The sequence below is a fragment of the Sander lucioperca genome, chromosome 4, assembly GCF_008315115.2.
Source record: "Sander lucioperca isolate FBNREF2018 chromosome 4, SLUC_FBN_1.2, whole genome shotgun sequence".
Taxonomy (NCBI): domain Eukaryota; kingdom Metazoa; phylum Chordata; class Actinopteri; order Perciformes; family Percidae; genus Sander; species Sander lucioperca.
The window spans coordinates 14,929,719-14,947,393 of NC_050176.1; the positions used below are offsets into that span (position 1 = coordinate 14,929,719).

Consider the following 17,675-nt stretch of genomic DNA (forward strand, 5'->3'; position numbering starts at 1 on the left):
TTCTCTGCACTCGCCTTCAATCCAAGTTCCAGGCGTGTTCAAACGAATGTTCAATTAGTGTGATGTGGAAACTTGAAACCTCAAATGCACATTCACTAAAAAAGTAAACTTTTCAGTGAAGTAGGAAGAAACTTGTGTCCAGCGTTTGTGATGAAAAAATATTCATAGATTGGAGATAGGAGTAAAAGTAATTTAAATATTTTTAGTTAATTGACCATATCAGACAAATTGTTTAAAGCAAAAGTATTTTCATGTCATAAAACATGTCTGGAGTGTGTCTTTAAACACTCCTATCAGATTTTAAAGGTGCCCATTTCCTTCCTTAGAAAGTGACCCTGGTGTCATTAATTCATTTGAAATTTGGTTGAACTGGTAATCTGGATTTCAATTCAGAATAGTGACAAAGATTTTCAAACATGTCCATTGTTTCAGAGAATTTGAGGTCAATAAGAGAGCTCAAAATATGAAAACAGGTGGTTAAACCGTGTAAAACCAGTATACAAGTAGACATAAACCGTCAAAGAAAAAAACAGTCTGCCATTTCTGTGAAAAGTTAGTTTTTTTTTATAAATTTTTATAATTATTGCTTGTTATCCACTTTGAGTTGCACATATTATTGTTAGTTTGTTGTTGTCAGTGCTATGTGATGATCTCGGAAGCAGCAACCTTAAACGCAGGCAGTTCACCTGGTATTTAAGCCAGGAATTAATCCTGTCTTTAACTTTGAACATTATTGCCACTGTGCTTTTTCACCCACCATGTCTTACAATTACAACATTGCAAAGCAAGTTTCCTTGCAAGTCTCCTTTCAGTAGACACACTAACATATCATATGGAAGTAAAAGATTAGGTTCACTTTTTCTTTTCTTCTTGAAACAAAACATTCCCATACAGTATATACACTGAAGCAGTTTTTGCTTGCTGTAACTATTCTTCCTGTTCATACTGGGCTTTAAAACATGCTTTCCTAAAGTGCCTCTGATGTAAGTGATAAGGGACGAAATCCACAGCCCTTGTTTTTGTGTGTGTTTGTTGTTAAATCCCAATGTTTATTTGAAGCCAATATGAGGCAGTCCTCCATTTTTACTCTTTTTAGTATAAAATTGAAATTACATTAGAATTACATTAGAAGCACATTAGGAAGGGATCTCTTCAGGGCCTGTATGAACAAGAGGAATGGTGACAGCAAGCAAAACCTATTTCAATATTCATATGGGCACCTCACTATTGTTGTAAGACAGACATTTAAAAATGTGAACCCTTTACCATGACAGTCCATTGAGAGACATTGGAATGTGTGCACTCCCTATAGAGTAGTGGTTTTCATCCAGTTATAAGTCAAAAAACATATCATCACTATGACAAAAAGAAAAAAATCACATTATCCTATCAGGCAAGAAGTTTTAGATGAGGGCCGGTATTACAAAAAGAAGTTCAGCAGGTTATTGGAGATGAGTGGGAAAGTCAAGTGAGTGGATATAAAGATATGCAGCTTTTAGGCTACTATTATGCTGAATATGTTACACGAGTAGTCACTTAACGCTGTGACAAAAAAGTTCAGATATACATTCAAAAGTTTGGATTTAAAAGCTTAACTCTATAAAGATCAGACAGTCTGCGTTTAGAGACAGCCTGTCCTGCCACAGAGACAGGGACTGTATGATATTGCAATCATCATTGATAACAAGCTTCACTCACTTTCATCTCACTATAAACGTCACCGGCTGAGATAAAAGATGTAGAAAACAGCTTCAATTATCGTGGATGACTTTGTATTCACCCTTGGCTCTTGTTTCCCATCACAAACTCTAAGTGTGTGTGTGTGTGTGTGTGTGTGTGTGTGTGTGTGTGTGTGTGTGTTATGGGGCAAGTTTGACATAGGATGAAGGTATATAGCCCTCTTCTCCACTGGCTCTAAGGACTCTCATCCATCCATCTCCTTTATCCTCCTCCATTATAGTCAACATCTCTCCCTCTGTAATGGAAACGGTGCCCTCACTGTTGCCTGCACACAAACACAAACAATTAAGACCCGTATAAAAAGGCTTAAATAAGATATACGCATGAACAACATGAATATTACAACGTACCTTCGAAGGTGTACAGAGCCGTGCACTGGCCGACAGGAGTTTCTACGTCGTCAAACTCGTCATCGAACTCTGTGTAGATGTTCGGAGGCTGTTCAGCTGCTACAACACTGGAAATATATATATCCAAGATTGAAAAAAAATCAAGACATATCATTTACTCACTTACATTCACATTTAAAGAAATAGTTCTTCGTTTTTTGAGAATTCTTTTATTCGCTTTCTTGAATTGTAACACTTTGTACAGCAAATTGTGGAAACACTCTCAAGCTAATAATCAACACGCTGCATTTCTTTATTCTTTCACTTCTAGTTTTGACAAAATAGAAAAAAAGTAAAAAAAACAAAACCTGAATGACCTCCAATTATAGCATTTTATCCATTATAAACAATCATGGAAACAACTTCTAGTTAATATTTTGAAAACCACATATGGATCAATTCAATATGAATTCACAAGGCCTAAAGAAATAGGAGACCGCTCAATGCCATTGTAATTTAGTAAAAAGAAAGAAATCTTCAGTTCCTACTGAAATGTGTCCATTGTCATATTTTTCAAATAAACACATTGTCTAACCCGGTGTTTCTCATATGGGGGTACGTGTACCCCTAGAGGTACTATGGAGTACGTGTGGAAAAAAAAATGTGTATGTTAATTAAAGAGAATATGCATAATTCCTAAAATAATGATCATATTATAATAAATGCATTTATTAATGGATTCCATTTAAAAAGAATGTTTTGCGAAATATTTCAAAGGGGGTATATTATTAAAAAAAGTTTGAGAACCACTGGTCTAACCCACAGTCAGTGTGGTCCATTAATGACACTGTAATAGCTTGCACAGCCAGCAGTAAACATGCTAATACTCGCCTAGCAGTCCGTAGAGATTATTCCTTCTTCTACTCTTTATGCTAAACTAAGCTAATCAGCGGCTGGCGGTAACTTCATATTTACTGAACAAACATGACAGTGGTGTCAATCTCCTCATTTGCCTCTCAGAAGTTGGTAAGTGAATTTCCCAAAATGTCAAACTTCTCCTATAAATACAGGTCTTACCAATATTGAGAATTATTGTTGATGGCATTGGAAGTCTCCTCTCTTCCCACTGCTTCTGACAGCCACATCTGCAAGGAACCAGCAATAGATGTTAAAGCTTGCACAAATACTGTAATCTGATCTGTCACGCACAATTTATCAGCAACATGTATATGTATGTGACTGTAAAAAGAAGTAATAACTATAGATGTTCCGATACTGATACCAGTATCGGAAAAGCCTCCGATACTGCCTACAATGCTGGTATCGATATTGACAAATACTGGAGTTTATGCACCGATCAGATAACACATAATTTAGCCCTAAAGAAAATCTACTTTAAATTTGTTTATTTCACGTTCTTTTTCCGTTATGACCGATTGCCAAACTGGATAATAAAAGAAAGTTCTACGTCATTCATTGTTTGTGTTTGTTCATGTTTTACAAAGAGTTCAACCTTAGCCAGGCCATACAACAATGATAGAAATCATATCACATCCATACAGGGATAGTAGTATACAGCAGTTAAAATATGATAAAATATATGACACACTGGTATCGGCTCGGTACTCGGTATCTGTCGATACACAAGTTCAGGTATCCAAATCGGTATCAGGAAGAAAAAAATGGTTTCGGACCATCTCTAGTAATAACCTCATATTTGGCAAGCTCCCCCCTCAGGCGGCCAATGTTCTGGGCAGTTTCTGAGATCTGAGGCTCCAGGCTGGAGGGGTCTCCCATCTGTGGATTCTTCTCGTACACACCCTTCATCTTCTCCAGTGCGTCACTGAAGTTAGACGGAGGAAGAAAAGTGTTATCGTTTTGGAAATGTGAGCACACATTAAGGAAGCTTGTCTCCTGTGCGGCACCGCGGATAAGAACAGGAGAGACGGGCAGAAGTTTTTTGGAAGTTGGAAAACTGTCCTACTATTTAATATGACATTAGTGAGGTCGGCCACTGACGCCTGGCTCGCAGTTACAATTCATCCCAAAGGTGTTGGAGGTCAGGGCTCTGTGTGGACCAGTCAAGTTCTTCCACTAACTAATTGGGTGTCCACCAATGAAACAGTTACAATGGTCCCTAACACACCAAAAATATCCAGGTTTGTGTTTTTTGTTGACCAATGTTGACAAAATGAGGTCAAATGAGGAATACCACCTTTGGTCCTGTGTCTTCTGCAGCTCTTTGGTGATGTCGTCAATCTTCGCCTGTAGCTTCTTCTTCCTCTGCTCTGGAGGAAGGTGAGAGAAATCTTCTGCAGCATGTGCCTACACACACACACACACACACACACACACACACACACACAGTAACTATTCTGTATCATGTATACGACAACCTTATCAATGATAACCACCAGATGTCACTCCTTCCTGTTTTAATCTCTCTTTCCCACTGATATTAACACGTCTACACACAGAAAGACATATGTAGCAACTGTAAGTCTCTTTGGATAAAAGCGTCAGCTAAATGACGTGTAATGTAATGTAATGTAAAGAAAGAAACCTAACAAAAGAGAGCTACTTAATTATTCTGTGTAAAGAAAATAAACCCTGTTCAAGGTATGAAAGTAGTGATGGGAAAACAGAGAAAACACACATAATTACAGACAGACAGAGTGAGGAGAAAGACTGTATTCAGAACCGTATCCCCTGAGAATACCACTACGTTTCAGCTGTGCAATGTTTAGAACTGGCTCTGCTGTCAAATTAACTATATATTTTAGACAGTGTGTGCATTTGCTATATGAGAGTTGCTTTTTGCTATTTAATAAATAAGTTTGGCATCACAGAATAAATACTTGGTTCTCTAGTTTAGAGATAAAGTTAACAATGTTCCTTGAATATAAATGTAGTGCCCTGTGCCATGAGAAAACATGTATTTATTTTTTGTAATTTAAAGAGTAACTGCACTACAGGAAATAATTTAGCTTGCTCTGCTAACTAGTTGTGACAACATGCACTTTCTTCCCTTTGTGCAGCATCACAGCTGATTCAAGTACAGCAGACCCCACCCGACCCCGCCCAGCCAGCTGTGATTACAGGTGAAGTCACGTAAAACCCAGTCACACCTGCATTAAAAACGGCTAATTTTAGTGGAATCTGCGTTCACCATGGGGAAGTCTGCAATCTGCATGATTTTTTTTGCATCAACACACACATTTTGCACATTTGACCAACAGCCATCTGTCTCAATCTGGAAAAGAGAGCAGGATCTCCAAAATGGAGGAAGCTATTGTAGCTTGTTAGCTGTGTTGCACTTTTATTTAACCTCTGTCAAGAGTATAAACTATTCCACAAAAGAGGAAGGGTTTGCAGACGGTTATGAAACAGGAGTCAATGGTATAAATATGTGTAAGAAATTGGATGGAGAGTTTAGTGACTCAAATGTAAAGGTAATACATTAAAAGGCACAAACTGGGGCTTGCCTGAGCTAACTACCTAGCTTGGCTTATTATTTCCTCTTTAATAACTCTTTTTGCATTAAATGGACAATCCTGAGTACAAAATGCCACAGTACAGAAAAAATAGAAAGATTTTTTTTGGCTGGCTAACACGCTACGCGCTAGTTCACCAACTAGCCCTGCAATGTGAGTGCGTAGCCTCTAGCCTTAATCAAAGACGCATGGATGAATTTCAACTTTCTCAAAGACGCATGGATTAATTTAAGTGCGCCATTTTCTGTTTTGACCAGGCCTTTATAGCTTTATCCACACAGAGTTCAGTGCAGCATGATCCAGTGTGAAGTTACTTCTTAAATATTAGTTCCCCTTGAAAAGAATTCAGCACCAGAATACTGTCATTAACACCTTTTAAGTCTACCCACTATGTAATGATAAGAAGTGTTACCATGCGTTTTTCAGTGTGCAATATCTAGGCAGAGAGACAAGGACACTGAATGAGATAGGCATACAACAAACACACCACATGGGAAAAACACTTTTACTAACAAGCACGGTACCTGTACGAGTGTCCAGGTATAACAGCTTATTTAGATGAGTAGCATCAAAGAGACAAGTACATGAGGGGGGAGACGTTTACAGAGAGGACCCGAGCAGTTGTCGTCACTCACCAAGTGCGGTTTGTGTAATATCTTTAAGGTGGAAATCCCGGGTTTGATAGAGCGATTAAACTCTCTAAGGCAGAGAGCGAGAGGGGAGTGCCGCAGCTTGGAGAGCGGGAGGGAGAGGGGGATGCTGCCCGGTGGGAAAGGGGATGGGGGAGAGAAAGATGGAGGGGTAAACTGAGGAAGGGGGGGGGGACAAGGGAGCAGAGGAGGAAGAAAATTACACTGGTAAAGACGGGAAAAGAAAAGAAGAAAGGGGAGTCAAACAGATGCAGAGGTTTTTGTAATAAAATGGACAAAGAGCTGTGTTTTTGGGGCAAGTCTGTGCGGCATACTGGAATTAGAATTGGCCCCTGAGGGCAACAGGGTGGTGCGGTAAGACATGAGTGGAATGTGTGTTGAGTTTCCTTCGTGTGGGTGTGTGTGTGTGTGTGTTTGTGTGTGTGTGTGTGTGTGTGCGTACGTGCGTGCATGTGCGTGTGTGTGTGTGTGTGTGTTAATGCATTGTTATGAGACCATGTGAATGTCAATTTGCACTTCTACAATGGCCGACAAGAGCGGGATAAGAAGAAGAGAACTGGCTCCTTTGTATGGATTTGGTTGATTTTTAAGTTCAAAGCTGTCTTAAAATGTGTCTGCAACAAGTTGTCAAACCAAAACGACTTTATTCACAGTTAGCTGTAACATGACACCTTTTCTTATTGGTGTACTGAGAAATGTTGATGTAATTTTAATTTAAATGAAAACATGTCGGTTATTAAAAAGAGAAGTCTGGTGATCTACATTTTTAATTATGTCAACAGATCCCATTAAAAGTCAAAACCAACAATTAATTGATCCTACTAACAAAGCCTGATCTACAGTAGCGTGTTCTTCTCTGCCATAGAGCTCCATTGTTGTCTGAAAACTATTAAAAACACATCAGTGAGACACACCTTTGCACTGGGTGACATATTTCTTTCTTGCATAACATGATTGTGTGGCTGAACGTAGTCCCCAACAGATGCATTATTAGTGTAACTCCTTTTTGAGTAATGTTTACTAAAAAATACAGTGCCCAGTTGTTTTGGTAAAATGACTGAGCCTTTTTTTTTAGATTTAACTATATATTTGTAAGCCATTTTTAAAGATTAACTTTATGCTAAAGATTAAATGTCTGAAGGTATTTAGAGCTGGACTAACACTTAGTTGATTTTGTTTTTTTCATGGGATTTTTTGATATTAAGAAACATAAACACCATCCTTATCCTTTAAGGAAAAAAAGGAACCAATCCAAATTTGTTTTGGATACAATGAGCAAAGAAATAAACTAAACTAAAAGTTTTTTTTGGTTGTCAAATGCAGAAGCAGGTTAAGCAGAGAGGGAAAAGGCAGTCAGTATCTTGTCCTTGAGACGCTGCACTTTTTATGCAAACTCAAAGCAGGCAAATCTCATGTGAACAGAGTGCAAATTCACCTTGTTCTTCTTGCTGAAAGGCCAGAGCTTGGCACGAGCTTTAGGGGGGTTGAGACTGGAGTCAGAGGTTGCTGGTTTGATTCCTTGGATGTAGTCTTCAAACTCAATATCTGCAGGTCGCTCAAAACCAGACTTGTGCTGCTCTATGAACAGTATCGAGTCCTGCAGGGAGACAAACAGACACTCATGATACTGGATTTTTGAGGTTGGTAACCATATTAGCTGATATAACACACACTCACTAACAAAGTTTACTGAGCAAGACATTTTACAGCGCAAACACAAACTTAAATTTACATATATAGCAGCAGCAGATTATTAGCTTAGCATAAAGACTAGAAACTAGTCTACTAGAAACTCTGACCAAAGGTACAACATCAGGGGTTATGTGTGGGACTTTTTTTCGCAGTGACTTCATGGAGTCTCCGCTGGTTGCCAGTCTTGTTGCCTCAGAGTGACGACAATCCAGTAGGTAGTGAGCAAAAAAAAGCCTGAATTTCCACAGCTTTCCCTCTCCTCTCCCCTGTCTGTCTGGCATGCGCACAACAGCCGATAAGAACTCTCTCTTTCTCTGAAATGACCTGTAATTGGCAGAGGTTAGATATTTTAGAGCCTGAAAACACAGCCAAGAGGAGATTTTCCAGGCCAGTTGAATTACGATATGCTGAAAGATTATTATGGAGTGTTTGCCCAACAACGCCAACAATATACTGCCTACAGTACCACAGCTTTAACCATGTGTTAATTAGGGAGCTTTAGAGGTGTGGTTGGACAGAACCAGGCTAGCTGTTTTCCCCCTGCTTCCAGTCTTTGTGCTAAGCTAACTGGCTGCTGCTTGTAGCTTCATATTTAACCGGCAGATATGACAGTGATATCAATCTTCTCATCCAACTCTCAGCAAGAAAGCAAATAAGGAAATGTAAACACCAGAACATGGAACAGCATCCCTCCAAGTTTCAGGACAATGAGATCAGAGGTGTCTTTGATATGACACTGGACAGACAGACACAGCCAATTAACATTCCCCTTATTTTTATCATGTGGCCGATAGACAATACAACAAAATGACCGTATGAACACAACATACATAGACACATGTATAGTCTAACTGGTCTCGCTTTGCCAGACCATCCACACGCTGCGAAGCGGAGGATGGTCTGGCTACTCCACATAGCATTGCGGGATGGGAGAAAAAAAACGTGCTCTGGTTTATTGGCATTTCTTCAAAACAATCACAATCGTCATGGGCGGCACTAAGCTCTGCACGGTGCTTCTGCAAAAAAGCAAAAAACTCAGATTGGACAGATAGTCTAGCTAGCTGTCTCAATTTACCCTGCAGAAATCTGACTAGCAGTTAACAATAGTCCTCATAAATCCACCAAATTTAAAATTCCATCACAAAGAAAGCGGAAGTTAACGGAAAAGACATGCATCCGGTTGAATTTCCTGCGGCACCGGAGTAATCCCAGAAGTGGAACGTCAAGGATATAGACTATAGTCTAACACACATCAAACATTTACCTGTTTCTCATTAATTTTCTTCCCTGCTGTAGAAATTCCGTCTAAACACTTGGTGATGATGGGCAGCACCTTTTTCTCGATGTCTGCAAACTGGCAGTATCCCTCCGCCAGCCGTCGAATCCTCCGCTCATCCATGTCTTGCATTTTCTGTTTGACACATAGACATACACCTGCCTCCTCAAATTTCATATCATATTCACACTGTCTGTGTTTATGAATTGTATATTCAAATGAATATGAAAACACTGGAGAAGGATTACATTTTGAAATGGTGTGTTTGTGATGTATAACGTCACATAAACAGGTGTGTAAGCTCTGCTCAGTTGTACTGCATTGTGAATGTGTGTCTTTGTCTCACATTGAAGATCTGCGGTATCTCTGTGTAGTAGAAGAAGTTTTGTTCCTTGTTGTATTTCTGGAGCTGTGCGGCATAGTCGTTCCTGCACTCCTCCGCTGTGTGTGTGCGGGCATGGGCATGTTGCTTGGCCTTCAGAGCAAAAGATAGGTGGAACCACAGAAGAGAAAGGGAGGGGAACATGAAAGAATGCAGGAAAAGGGAGAAATGATGCAAAACAAAATGCAAAGTGGGAGAAATGTGGGAACAGATGCAGGGAGGAAGTGGAGGGAGGAGACACAAGGAGGGATTTCTCTTTGACTGAAAATATAAAAACCAAAGGTGAAAAGAAATCTGCACTCAGTTGTTGAAATGTGTGTGCGTGTGTGTGTCATACTTTCTCTGCATCAAGCCTGGTGGCATTAAGGTCGTTCTCTATTTTCTCTGCTTGTTGTGTGGCTTTTTCTGCCTCTGCCCACTCCTTAGCAAAGCGCTTCTTACTCTGCAGACATAATGATAATAATACATTTTATACGTAAAGCACTACAAAAAAGGTACTCAAAGGCACCTTTCATTGAATAAACTGAGTATAAACTCAACATAACTAGCCAAACTAACTAAAAATAAAAGGTCTTAGAATTTGGTTAAATTTCCCCTATAATAATAATTAGTACCTAATTAAACAGTTCTTTCTAGGAAACGTTGGGAAATTATAGGAAAAGACGGACCTGTAGAATAAAGCCACAAAAACAATCTGCATGTCGAGACACCACAAGAGGCAAGTGAGAATTTTCTTTCCTAATTTAGGTGATCAAATCCTTTAAATAACAATAATGTGATGGGACAACAATACGTGACTTACACTTTCTAGGTTTTTTAAGCTGATCTCTAAATTCTGCTGGGCCTTCTTGGCATCAGACAGGTGCTGCAATAGAAAGATGTTACACACAGTTACTGTGTTGCAGGTTAAGACAGTGTGACACGTCAATCTGCAATTTGCCAAACTTCCCTGTTCCCTCCCTTCCTCCCCCCATGTGATTTCCCTCTCTCTCTTACTGTTTTGCGTTCCAGTTTTAGATCTTGAAGGTACTTGGTGAGTTCCACACAGATGCCGGTCATCATGTTTTCAGCTATGAGCTCCCGTTGGCCAGCGTAATCGTTCAGCTCGTTCAGGATCTCCTGAAGTGATGCGTGATTGCTGAATCTGCAGCAGCAGGGTTACAATTTGGAAAATCATAACAGCTGAAGAGACCAACATTTAACTGACCAATCGCTAAACCCTCCCCTGAACAGAAAGCAACTTTAACTAAGGCCTGCACGACTAGCCTGTCAAGCTTTGGATTTCTCCACAGGCCGAAGCATTGAGCATGGTGCTCTAATAAGTATGATGGTAGGTTTGAAACACATGAGCAAAAGTGAATGGGATGGATTAAACTGTTTAGTGTACTGTGTTAGTTACAAACATTAGCATGTTCTGCTAACTAACTTACTAACTAACTACAGTAGAAACCTGGCATTTTTTTTTTCAAGATAACTACTTTATTTAGTTGGATAACATTTTTTCCAGGAGTGGAACATCCACCCTGTGGGAGCCAAGATGCTACTATATCAGAGTTCAGTTGAACTGTGGCGGCTCTGTCCTGCTCTTTCTTTGGTTTGGGGAAGTTTAAACCGTAGAAACTCCAGCCAAACTTACATAAGATAGTGTTACATTTTCTAAACTCATCGGTTATTCCTCTTCTAGCCTAACACATACTCTTTGAAAATAAGAACATTAAAGCATAAATTGAACCACTGTGTTGCTTGTCTAAGATTGTTTTCCCACAGTACCGCTGAAAACACACCAAGCAGTGGTGAAGTGCGGCCTTTACAGAATTATCATTTTAAACGAGTCAGCGCAAAACATCAAAAAGTCATCTGGAGTTGGAGTTTTCAAACAATTTACATACAATGAGTTTTAGCGTTACCATTACCTTACGCTAGCTAGCTACACTTGTCATTTCAGCCGACAAAATCCACGGTTGTCAACTAGAAATGAGAAGCTTGTTTTTTTAACTTCTGTGTGAAATCAAAGACCTATAGTTTTTTAATGTACTGCGTGTCGTATTTTGAGTGGTAAATCTGCCAAAGTTACGATTTCTACTGTGTGGTACAAGAATAACTAAGGGGGTTTAGCGAACAGTTAATTGTAATTTTTATACATGCAAAATAAGGCCAGGAAACTGGACATTTTATCGTTTTCTCACTTGCAGTCTTGCTCTTCCTTGCTCCCTCGTTTGGCATATTTCCTTGATAGACTCCTGTTAGACAGTGTAAAAGAAGAAGCGTGACCCTCTATTACACACACACACACACACACACACACACACACACACATGCATAAATGCACAAAGATACAAATACATTTAAGTTACCAATTTATGTAAATATCAATACATATTCAGAAATATGATCATCCAAGCCAAAATGCACACCTGAGTTGTTTGGCGTAGTTCTGCTCTATTTCTGTCCGTTCCCTCACAAACTTAATGTAACGATCCACCAGGTCGTGGCCTGACTGCGTATGCTTTTCGATGTGATCATACTGGTCCTAAGAAAGGAAGAGCACAGAGTAACACATTTTCATCATACATGTATGCACACAAACACTGGAGTCATCTGTTGAGAAACAAAGCTGACACAGTGCAGTCTAAAAGGTTTTTGGAAAGTGACACATTTTTTATTGTTTTGGCTTAGTGCTCCAGCTCTTTGGATTTAAAAAGTAAGTGAATAAAGTTAAAGCTGAGGGTGATTACATCAGTGTAGGACTTGCAGCCATTTTCATGCATAGACAAAATGTAAGACAATGCAACAGGTAATTTACCCCAAAACATGTGCACAATGCATAGGAGGAGTTTTTTTTCTTTTAAAGGTCAACAGGACTAGCTAGACTGAAAGCGAAAACTCCCGAAACAAGAAGTGATGCAGTTCTGACAGAGGAACACTGGAAACATAATAAGTGTCTGTTAATGTCAGCATTATTTTTGATTATCCAACTCTGTTGAATAATCAATTAGCTGATTGATAGAAAATGAATCTGCAACTGTTTTGAGTAATTATTTAAATAATTTTTCAAACATTGTCTAGTTCTGTAGCTTCTCAAATGTGGGTGTTGCTTTCCTTTGTCTTTTTGGACTGTTGGAAGACATCCAACAGGATATTTTGATGGGGAATTTCTTTACTAATTTCTGATATTTTATTGACTAAATTATTAACCAAAACATCAATCTGCAAATTAATAACTACCAGAAAGTATTTTTAGCTGCAGCCTTACTTCAGACAGGCACTGCCAGGAAAGTTTATTTTTAATTCGTCCAATGCATTTTGGTTCCTTAAACTGGAGGACTATGTATAAAAAGTGCCACAATTCCGTCATTGTTGTACTATTAATCCTTTATTTGAAATTTCTGGTTTTGTTTCAGGTCAATCCCACTACTTTCAATTGTTAACTGTCAATATACTGTAGATGCATAGCTGTCTGTGCTTTCACCATATCAGATTTTTTCCACTCTATGATGTCTACTACTTAGTGAGAGACAGATAATAAGAGGAAGTAGTGTAGCAAACTGTTGAGATAAAGATGGCTACATTGGCCAAATAAACCTGTGGCACTGAGACATGCTATAGGGTTGAAACTCATAATTATTTTAATTATCGATTAATCTGCTGATTATTTACATTATATAAAATGTCAGAAAAGTTACTGATCACTTATCACTCTATCCTAAAGCCCAAGCTGATGTCATTAAATTGCTTCTTTCACTTGACAATCAGTCAAAAACTCAACGAAGTTCAGCTGACATCACTAGCAAATCCTGAGAAGCTAAAATTAGCTAATATTTGACATTTTTTCTTGAAATGCAGTGACGTAAACGATTAATGTATAATTGCATTATTAATGCACTGTCAGTGTCACTGACATCTGCAGACACTGAGAACAGCCCTGAATTGGATTTAGGGCTGCAAATAATGATTTTTTTTCCAAGTCCCCCGAGCCCAAGGTGACGTCGTAAAATGTCTTGTATTTGTCCGACCAACAATCCAAAACTCAAAGATTTTCAGTTAACTGTCACAGACGAATAAGAAAACTAGATAATATACACATTTGTGGAGCCAGTGGGTTTTGCCATTAGTAAACAATTGATGAATTAATTATTAAAACAGTGCATCAATTTCAATGGTCGAACGACTAAGCATTTCAACCACAAAACCATTGATTTCATCAGGCTGTGGATCTGACACAAATGGAAACTGGAATTCTAAAAATAACCACACACACAGACACAACCACACACACACACACACACACACACACACACACAGACACAGACACACAACCACACCCACACACAAACAACCACAGACACAGACACACACACAGTATCCTCCCTTCTTTCAATTTTCTCTTATACAAAAAAATACAACAGTGTAGTAGATATTAAGAGCAAACTCTCCTTCCAACATTCCTCTCTCTATTTACACACATTCATGCCTTCAAAACACAATCACACACACAGACACACAAACACACACAGACAAACCTGTCAGACAGGTAACATTTGTCCTCTGTCTCCACTGGCTTATATCTACACAGTGTCATGACATACAGTAAAGGGCTCACTGAATGTGCGTGTGTGTGTATATAGATGCTGCAGGGTCTTATGAAGCCAGAGACACAGATATTGAGTCCTCAGCGGAGAGGGAAGCTAAATAGAGCAATTAGTGATGTCCTGGATATGAAAGGACAGGAAAGGAGGAAGGAACAGGATTAGAAAACATAAGGAGGACGATGGAGTGAAATATACGTTTTGGGCAATCTAGGGAATCAGATAGACGACAAACTGCGATGAAGAGATTGAAGAGCTTGTGAAGAATCTTTGAGATATATTCCTGCATGTAATTACCACTTCTGTTACTACGCCCCATTACTCTATTGTAAAACATCTGCATGTTTGTGTGAGAGGAGGAAATACTGATAGTGAGGCAGAGAGGCTTTAGGCATGAGATAATCATTAGCTCAGTGCAAACCGCCGCCCTGTGAATGACAGTCCCAGGGGTCTCTACAAACCCTGGAACCAGTCGGACTAGTCCCACCCCTCATTGTGACGACATACAGCAGCATTTGTTTCCTGATCCAGACTGATCTGAGGTCAGATTCTAGCTCACCTCAATCATAATGTAAGCTACATAACTGGTTGCACCAAAGTTTGTGCAAAGCTCTTATTAACTACTCTTTCAAACTAGTAATTTACTGAATTAGGTTGCACCATCAAAACTCAATTGTGTTAACAAGTAAAGACTTCAGTAATGTGTAAGTCAGTTGCTAGGAAACACCTGTAGCCCTGTCCTATCGAAAGCAATAAACTATGCAAACAGGAAGTGACTGCAGCATCACATCCTGCACCATAACTTCCAAAAATTAGTTTTATTTGTACTTTATATATACTTGTACTCTATATGTGTGTACATGCCATCTGCTTAAGCACGTGGCAGCTGATATCTATAATAACATAATAAGCTCAGTAACAATTTGAGTTCTCCCCATGTGGAGACCCTGCTTCGGATGGTCGGCCTGGTTTGGCTCAGGGATGCAACTAACAACAACAATTTGGTCAATAAAATGTCAGAACATTGTTTAAAGCCCAAGATGACGGCTTCAAATTGTTTGTTTAGTCTGACCAGCGGTCCTCAAACCAAAGATATGAAGTTCATTATCAAGTAGGACAAATAAAAGCAGCTCATTTGAGCTGCCTGGAACTTGGTAATATTTGACATTTACACTTGAAGAATGACTAATTGATTATCAAAACAGTTGTTTTTACGATTATTTTTTGGGGCATTTTTAGGTCTTCACTTCCACAGGACAGATGAAGACATGAAAGGGAAGAGAGAGGGGGAATGTCATGCAGCAAAGGGCCGCAGGTCGGAGTCGAACCCGCGGCTGCTTCGTTGAGGACCTCTATACATGTGTGCCTGCTCTACCAACTGAGCTTACCCGGCCACCCCTGATCAGACTTTTTCAGTCCGGATACTGATACCTGGGCTTTGGGTATCTGCCAATACCGAGTACTAATCCGATACTAGTGTTTAATTAATAAACTGTATGCCTCACTGTGTGTGATTGGGATCATTCTTTAATGTTTAAGGCAACATCTGGCTTGAATTAAACATTGCTTTCCTAACTTTGTAAAACAAATAAATACATACATATACATTTACTGAATTATTATAAAATAATAAATTGTGCACCAGTAACCTGGTAAAAAAAATCTTCAAAATTACTGGAATAACAATTCAAGGGTAAACCTTTTTAAATGCAGCAACAAATTGGTCAAAACTTTAGGATTCCAATATATAATGTATATAGTATATAAACATAGAATCTTCTGGCAAATTACTTAATTGATTAGTTGGCCAATAGTTTCAGCTCCAGTTATGATATGTTTTGGTTTTCCCACATGAAGTTGATCAAAACCCATCAAACTAAACACAAGCAGCAGCAGCTGGACTATTTTGAACTTCAACTCAACAAACAGAGCCTCACCCAGTCTGTGTTTAACTGTGGAATAATCTCAGAGGCATGTACTGAGACTCTGAACACAATCACAGATTTAATTAAATTAGTCGTGTTTGCTCTTAACCGCCAGCCATTGAACCAACCATCACAAACAGTCAGGATGTTTTGTTTGAACCAAAACACATTATGTACATAACATGCATTTTCTTGAGGTCATCATCTTCCACACCTGTCTGTCTGTGATCAGTGTAGAGCTGAGATGATTCGGATTCATCAGTCGATGGTCAGAAAACTAATCAGGAACTATTTTTAACAATTGATTAACCGTTTATGAAGCACAAATACCAAACATTCTCTAGTTACAGCTTCTTCTGTAATGTGAGGATTTCCTGCCTTTCTGTGTATTGTATGGAGCCGTAAACAGGACGTCTTTGGGTCCTCTGGACTGCTGGTCGGACAAAACAAGCAATTTGAAAACACAATCTTGTCTAATTTTGTAATGTGTTTCTCATTTCTGACGTTTTATAGACCAAATGATTGATTGAATAATCAGGAAACTAATCAAAAGGCAAATTCTGGGGTCAATAAAGTCTATCTAAATCTAAACTAATCCAAATAACTATGTAACTTGCAGCCCTAGATCAGTGGCCACTCCAGTTCCTTCCCTTTACTGTGACTCCAGGGGCCACTGATGGTGTGAGTGATGAGGAGACTGTCTGACCTGATGGCTGTCACCACTGATTCACAGCTGAGAGAGACACTGACCAGATGCAGTGACAAGTCCCACAAATGAGCCTTCAACACTTCCTGAGAGGTGATGTCACAAAGCAAAGCTCAAGTTCGGGCATGCATGCAGGAGAGAAAAGGTGGTGGTGTGTACACCTTAAGCCTACAGTGTGTAGATAAGGTGGAGAGAGAGTAATAAACCTCTCGTCTTTCCCCTCTGTTTATTAAACGGTATGCAGGCAGCAGGAGTTGCGAAATCCTCTGGCTGCATGATTTACAGATCTAATAGACTCCTGTTTCAAGATTACTTAACCCGGGTCTGCCGTGGAAAAACAACAGCCCCGTGTGCATATTTGTGTCGACGAAAACAACAGCGGGACAGCCTACTCTTAAGGGATGTTGAAGGTATTTTCTTTAGTAATGACTTATCCCAGAGGACTCTTCTTGCGTCAGCTGTCAACTTACCCAAAGATCTGTTCCCCAGTCCATGTCTGCAAAACAAGTTCAGATGTTTGAGGAAAAGCTGGAATCCCTCTAAAGGAAAAAAAACAACCAGGTGGTTTTTGGTGAAAGAAATAGCAGGTAAAAAAAACCCCTCTCCTCTCGTGACAAAGATTCCACCAAAACGTTGAGTCTCGAGAGCGGAGATGGCGGAGGAAATGTTTGGAGGAAGTCTACGCCTTCTCCTTGGCACTGACGCGGCCGTCCTGTGTCGTTCTAGCTAGCGAGAGAGAAAATTTGTTCAGGCGCTTTTCCTGAAACAAGTTTGGGTCCCTGTGAGTGAGTGAGTGAGTGAGAGAGAGAGAGAGAGAGAGAGAGAGAGAGAGAGAGAGAGAGAGAGAGAGAGAGAGAGAGAGAGAGAGAGAGAGAGAGAGAGGGAGGAGCGGTGG

At 39.5% G+C, this 17,675-nt stretch overlaps 1 protein-coding gene across 1 annotated transcript; it reads right to left on the bottom strand.

The window, feature by feature from the left end:
- Positions 1-856: 856 nt before the first annotated feature.
- trip10b (thyroid hormone receptor interactor 10b) lies at positions 857-17,566 on the bottom strand. The gene is made up of 14 exons (XM_031288964.2): positions 17,251-17,566; positions 11,978-12,093; positions 11,750-11,803; positions 10,560-10,707; positions 10,366-10,428; positions 9,901-10,005; positions 9,528-9,656; positions 9,170-9,316; positions 7,649-7,810; positions 4,285-4,394; positions 3,780-3,912; positions 3,147-3,214; positions 2,091-2,197; positions 857-2,005 (listed from the first exon to the last, which is right to left on the bottom strand). Exons 1-14 carry the CDS (start codon positions 17,272-17,274, stop codon positions 1,860-1,862), a joined length of 1,512 nt encoding a protein of 503 aa, XP_031144824.1. The 5' UTR covers positions 17,275-17,566; the 3' UTR covers positions 857-1,859.
- Positions 17,567-17,675: the final 109 nt, after the last annotated feature.

Coding starts and splice junctions, on each gene's coding strand:
- trip10b (XM_031288964.2), bottom strand. CDS start 17,274: ATGGACTGGGGAACAGATCTTTGG. Junction 10,429..10,559: donor TAAAACTGGAACGCAAAACA/GTAAGAGAGAGA, acceptor TTTCTATTGCAG/CACCTGTCTGATGCCAAGAA. Junction 4,395..7,648: donor CTTTCAGCAAGAAGAACAAG/GTGAATTTGCAC, acceptor GTGTGTGTGTAG/GCACATGCTGCAGAAGATTT.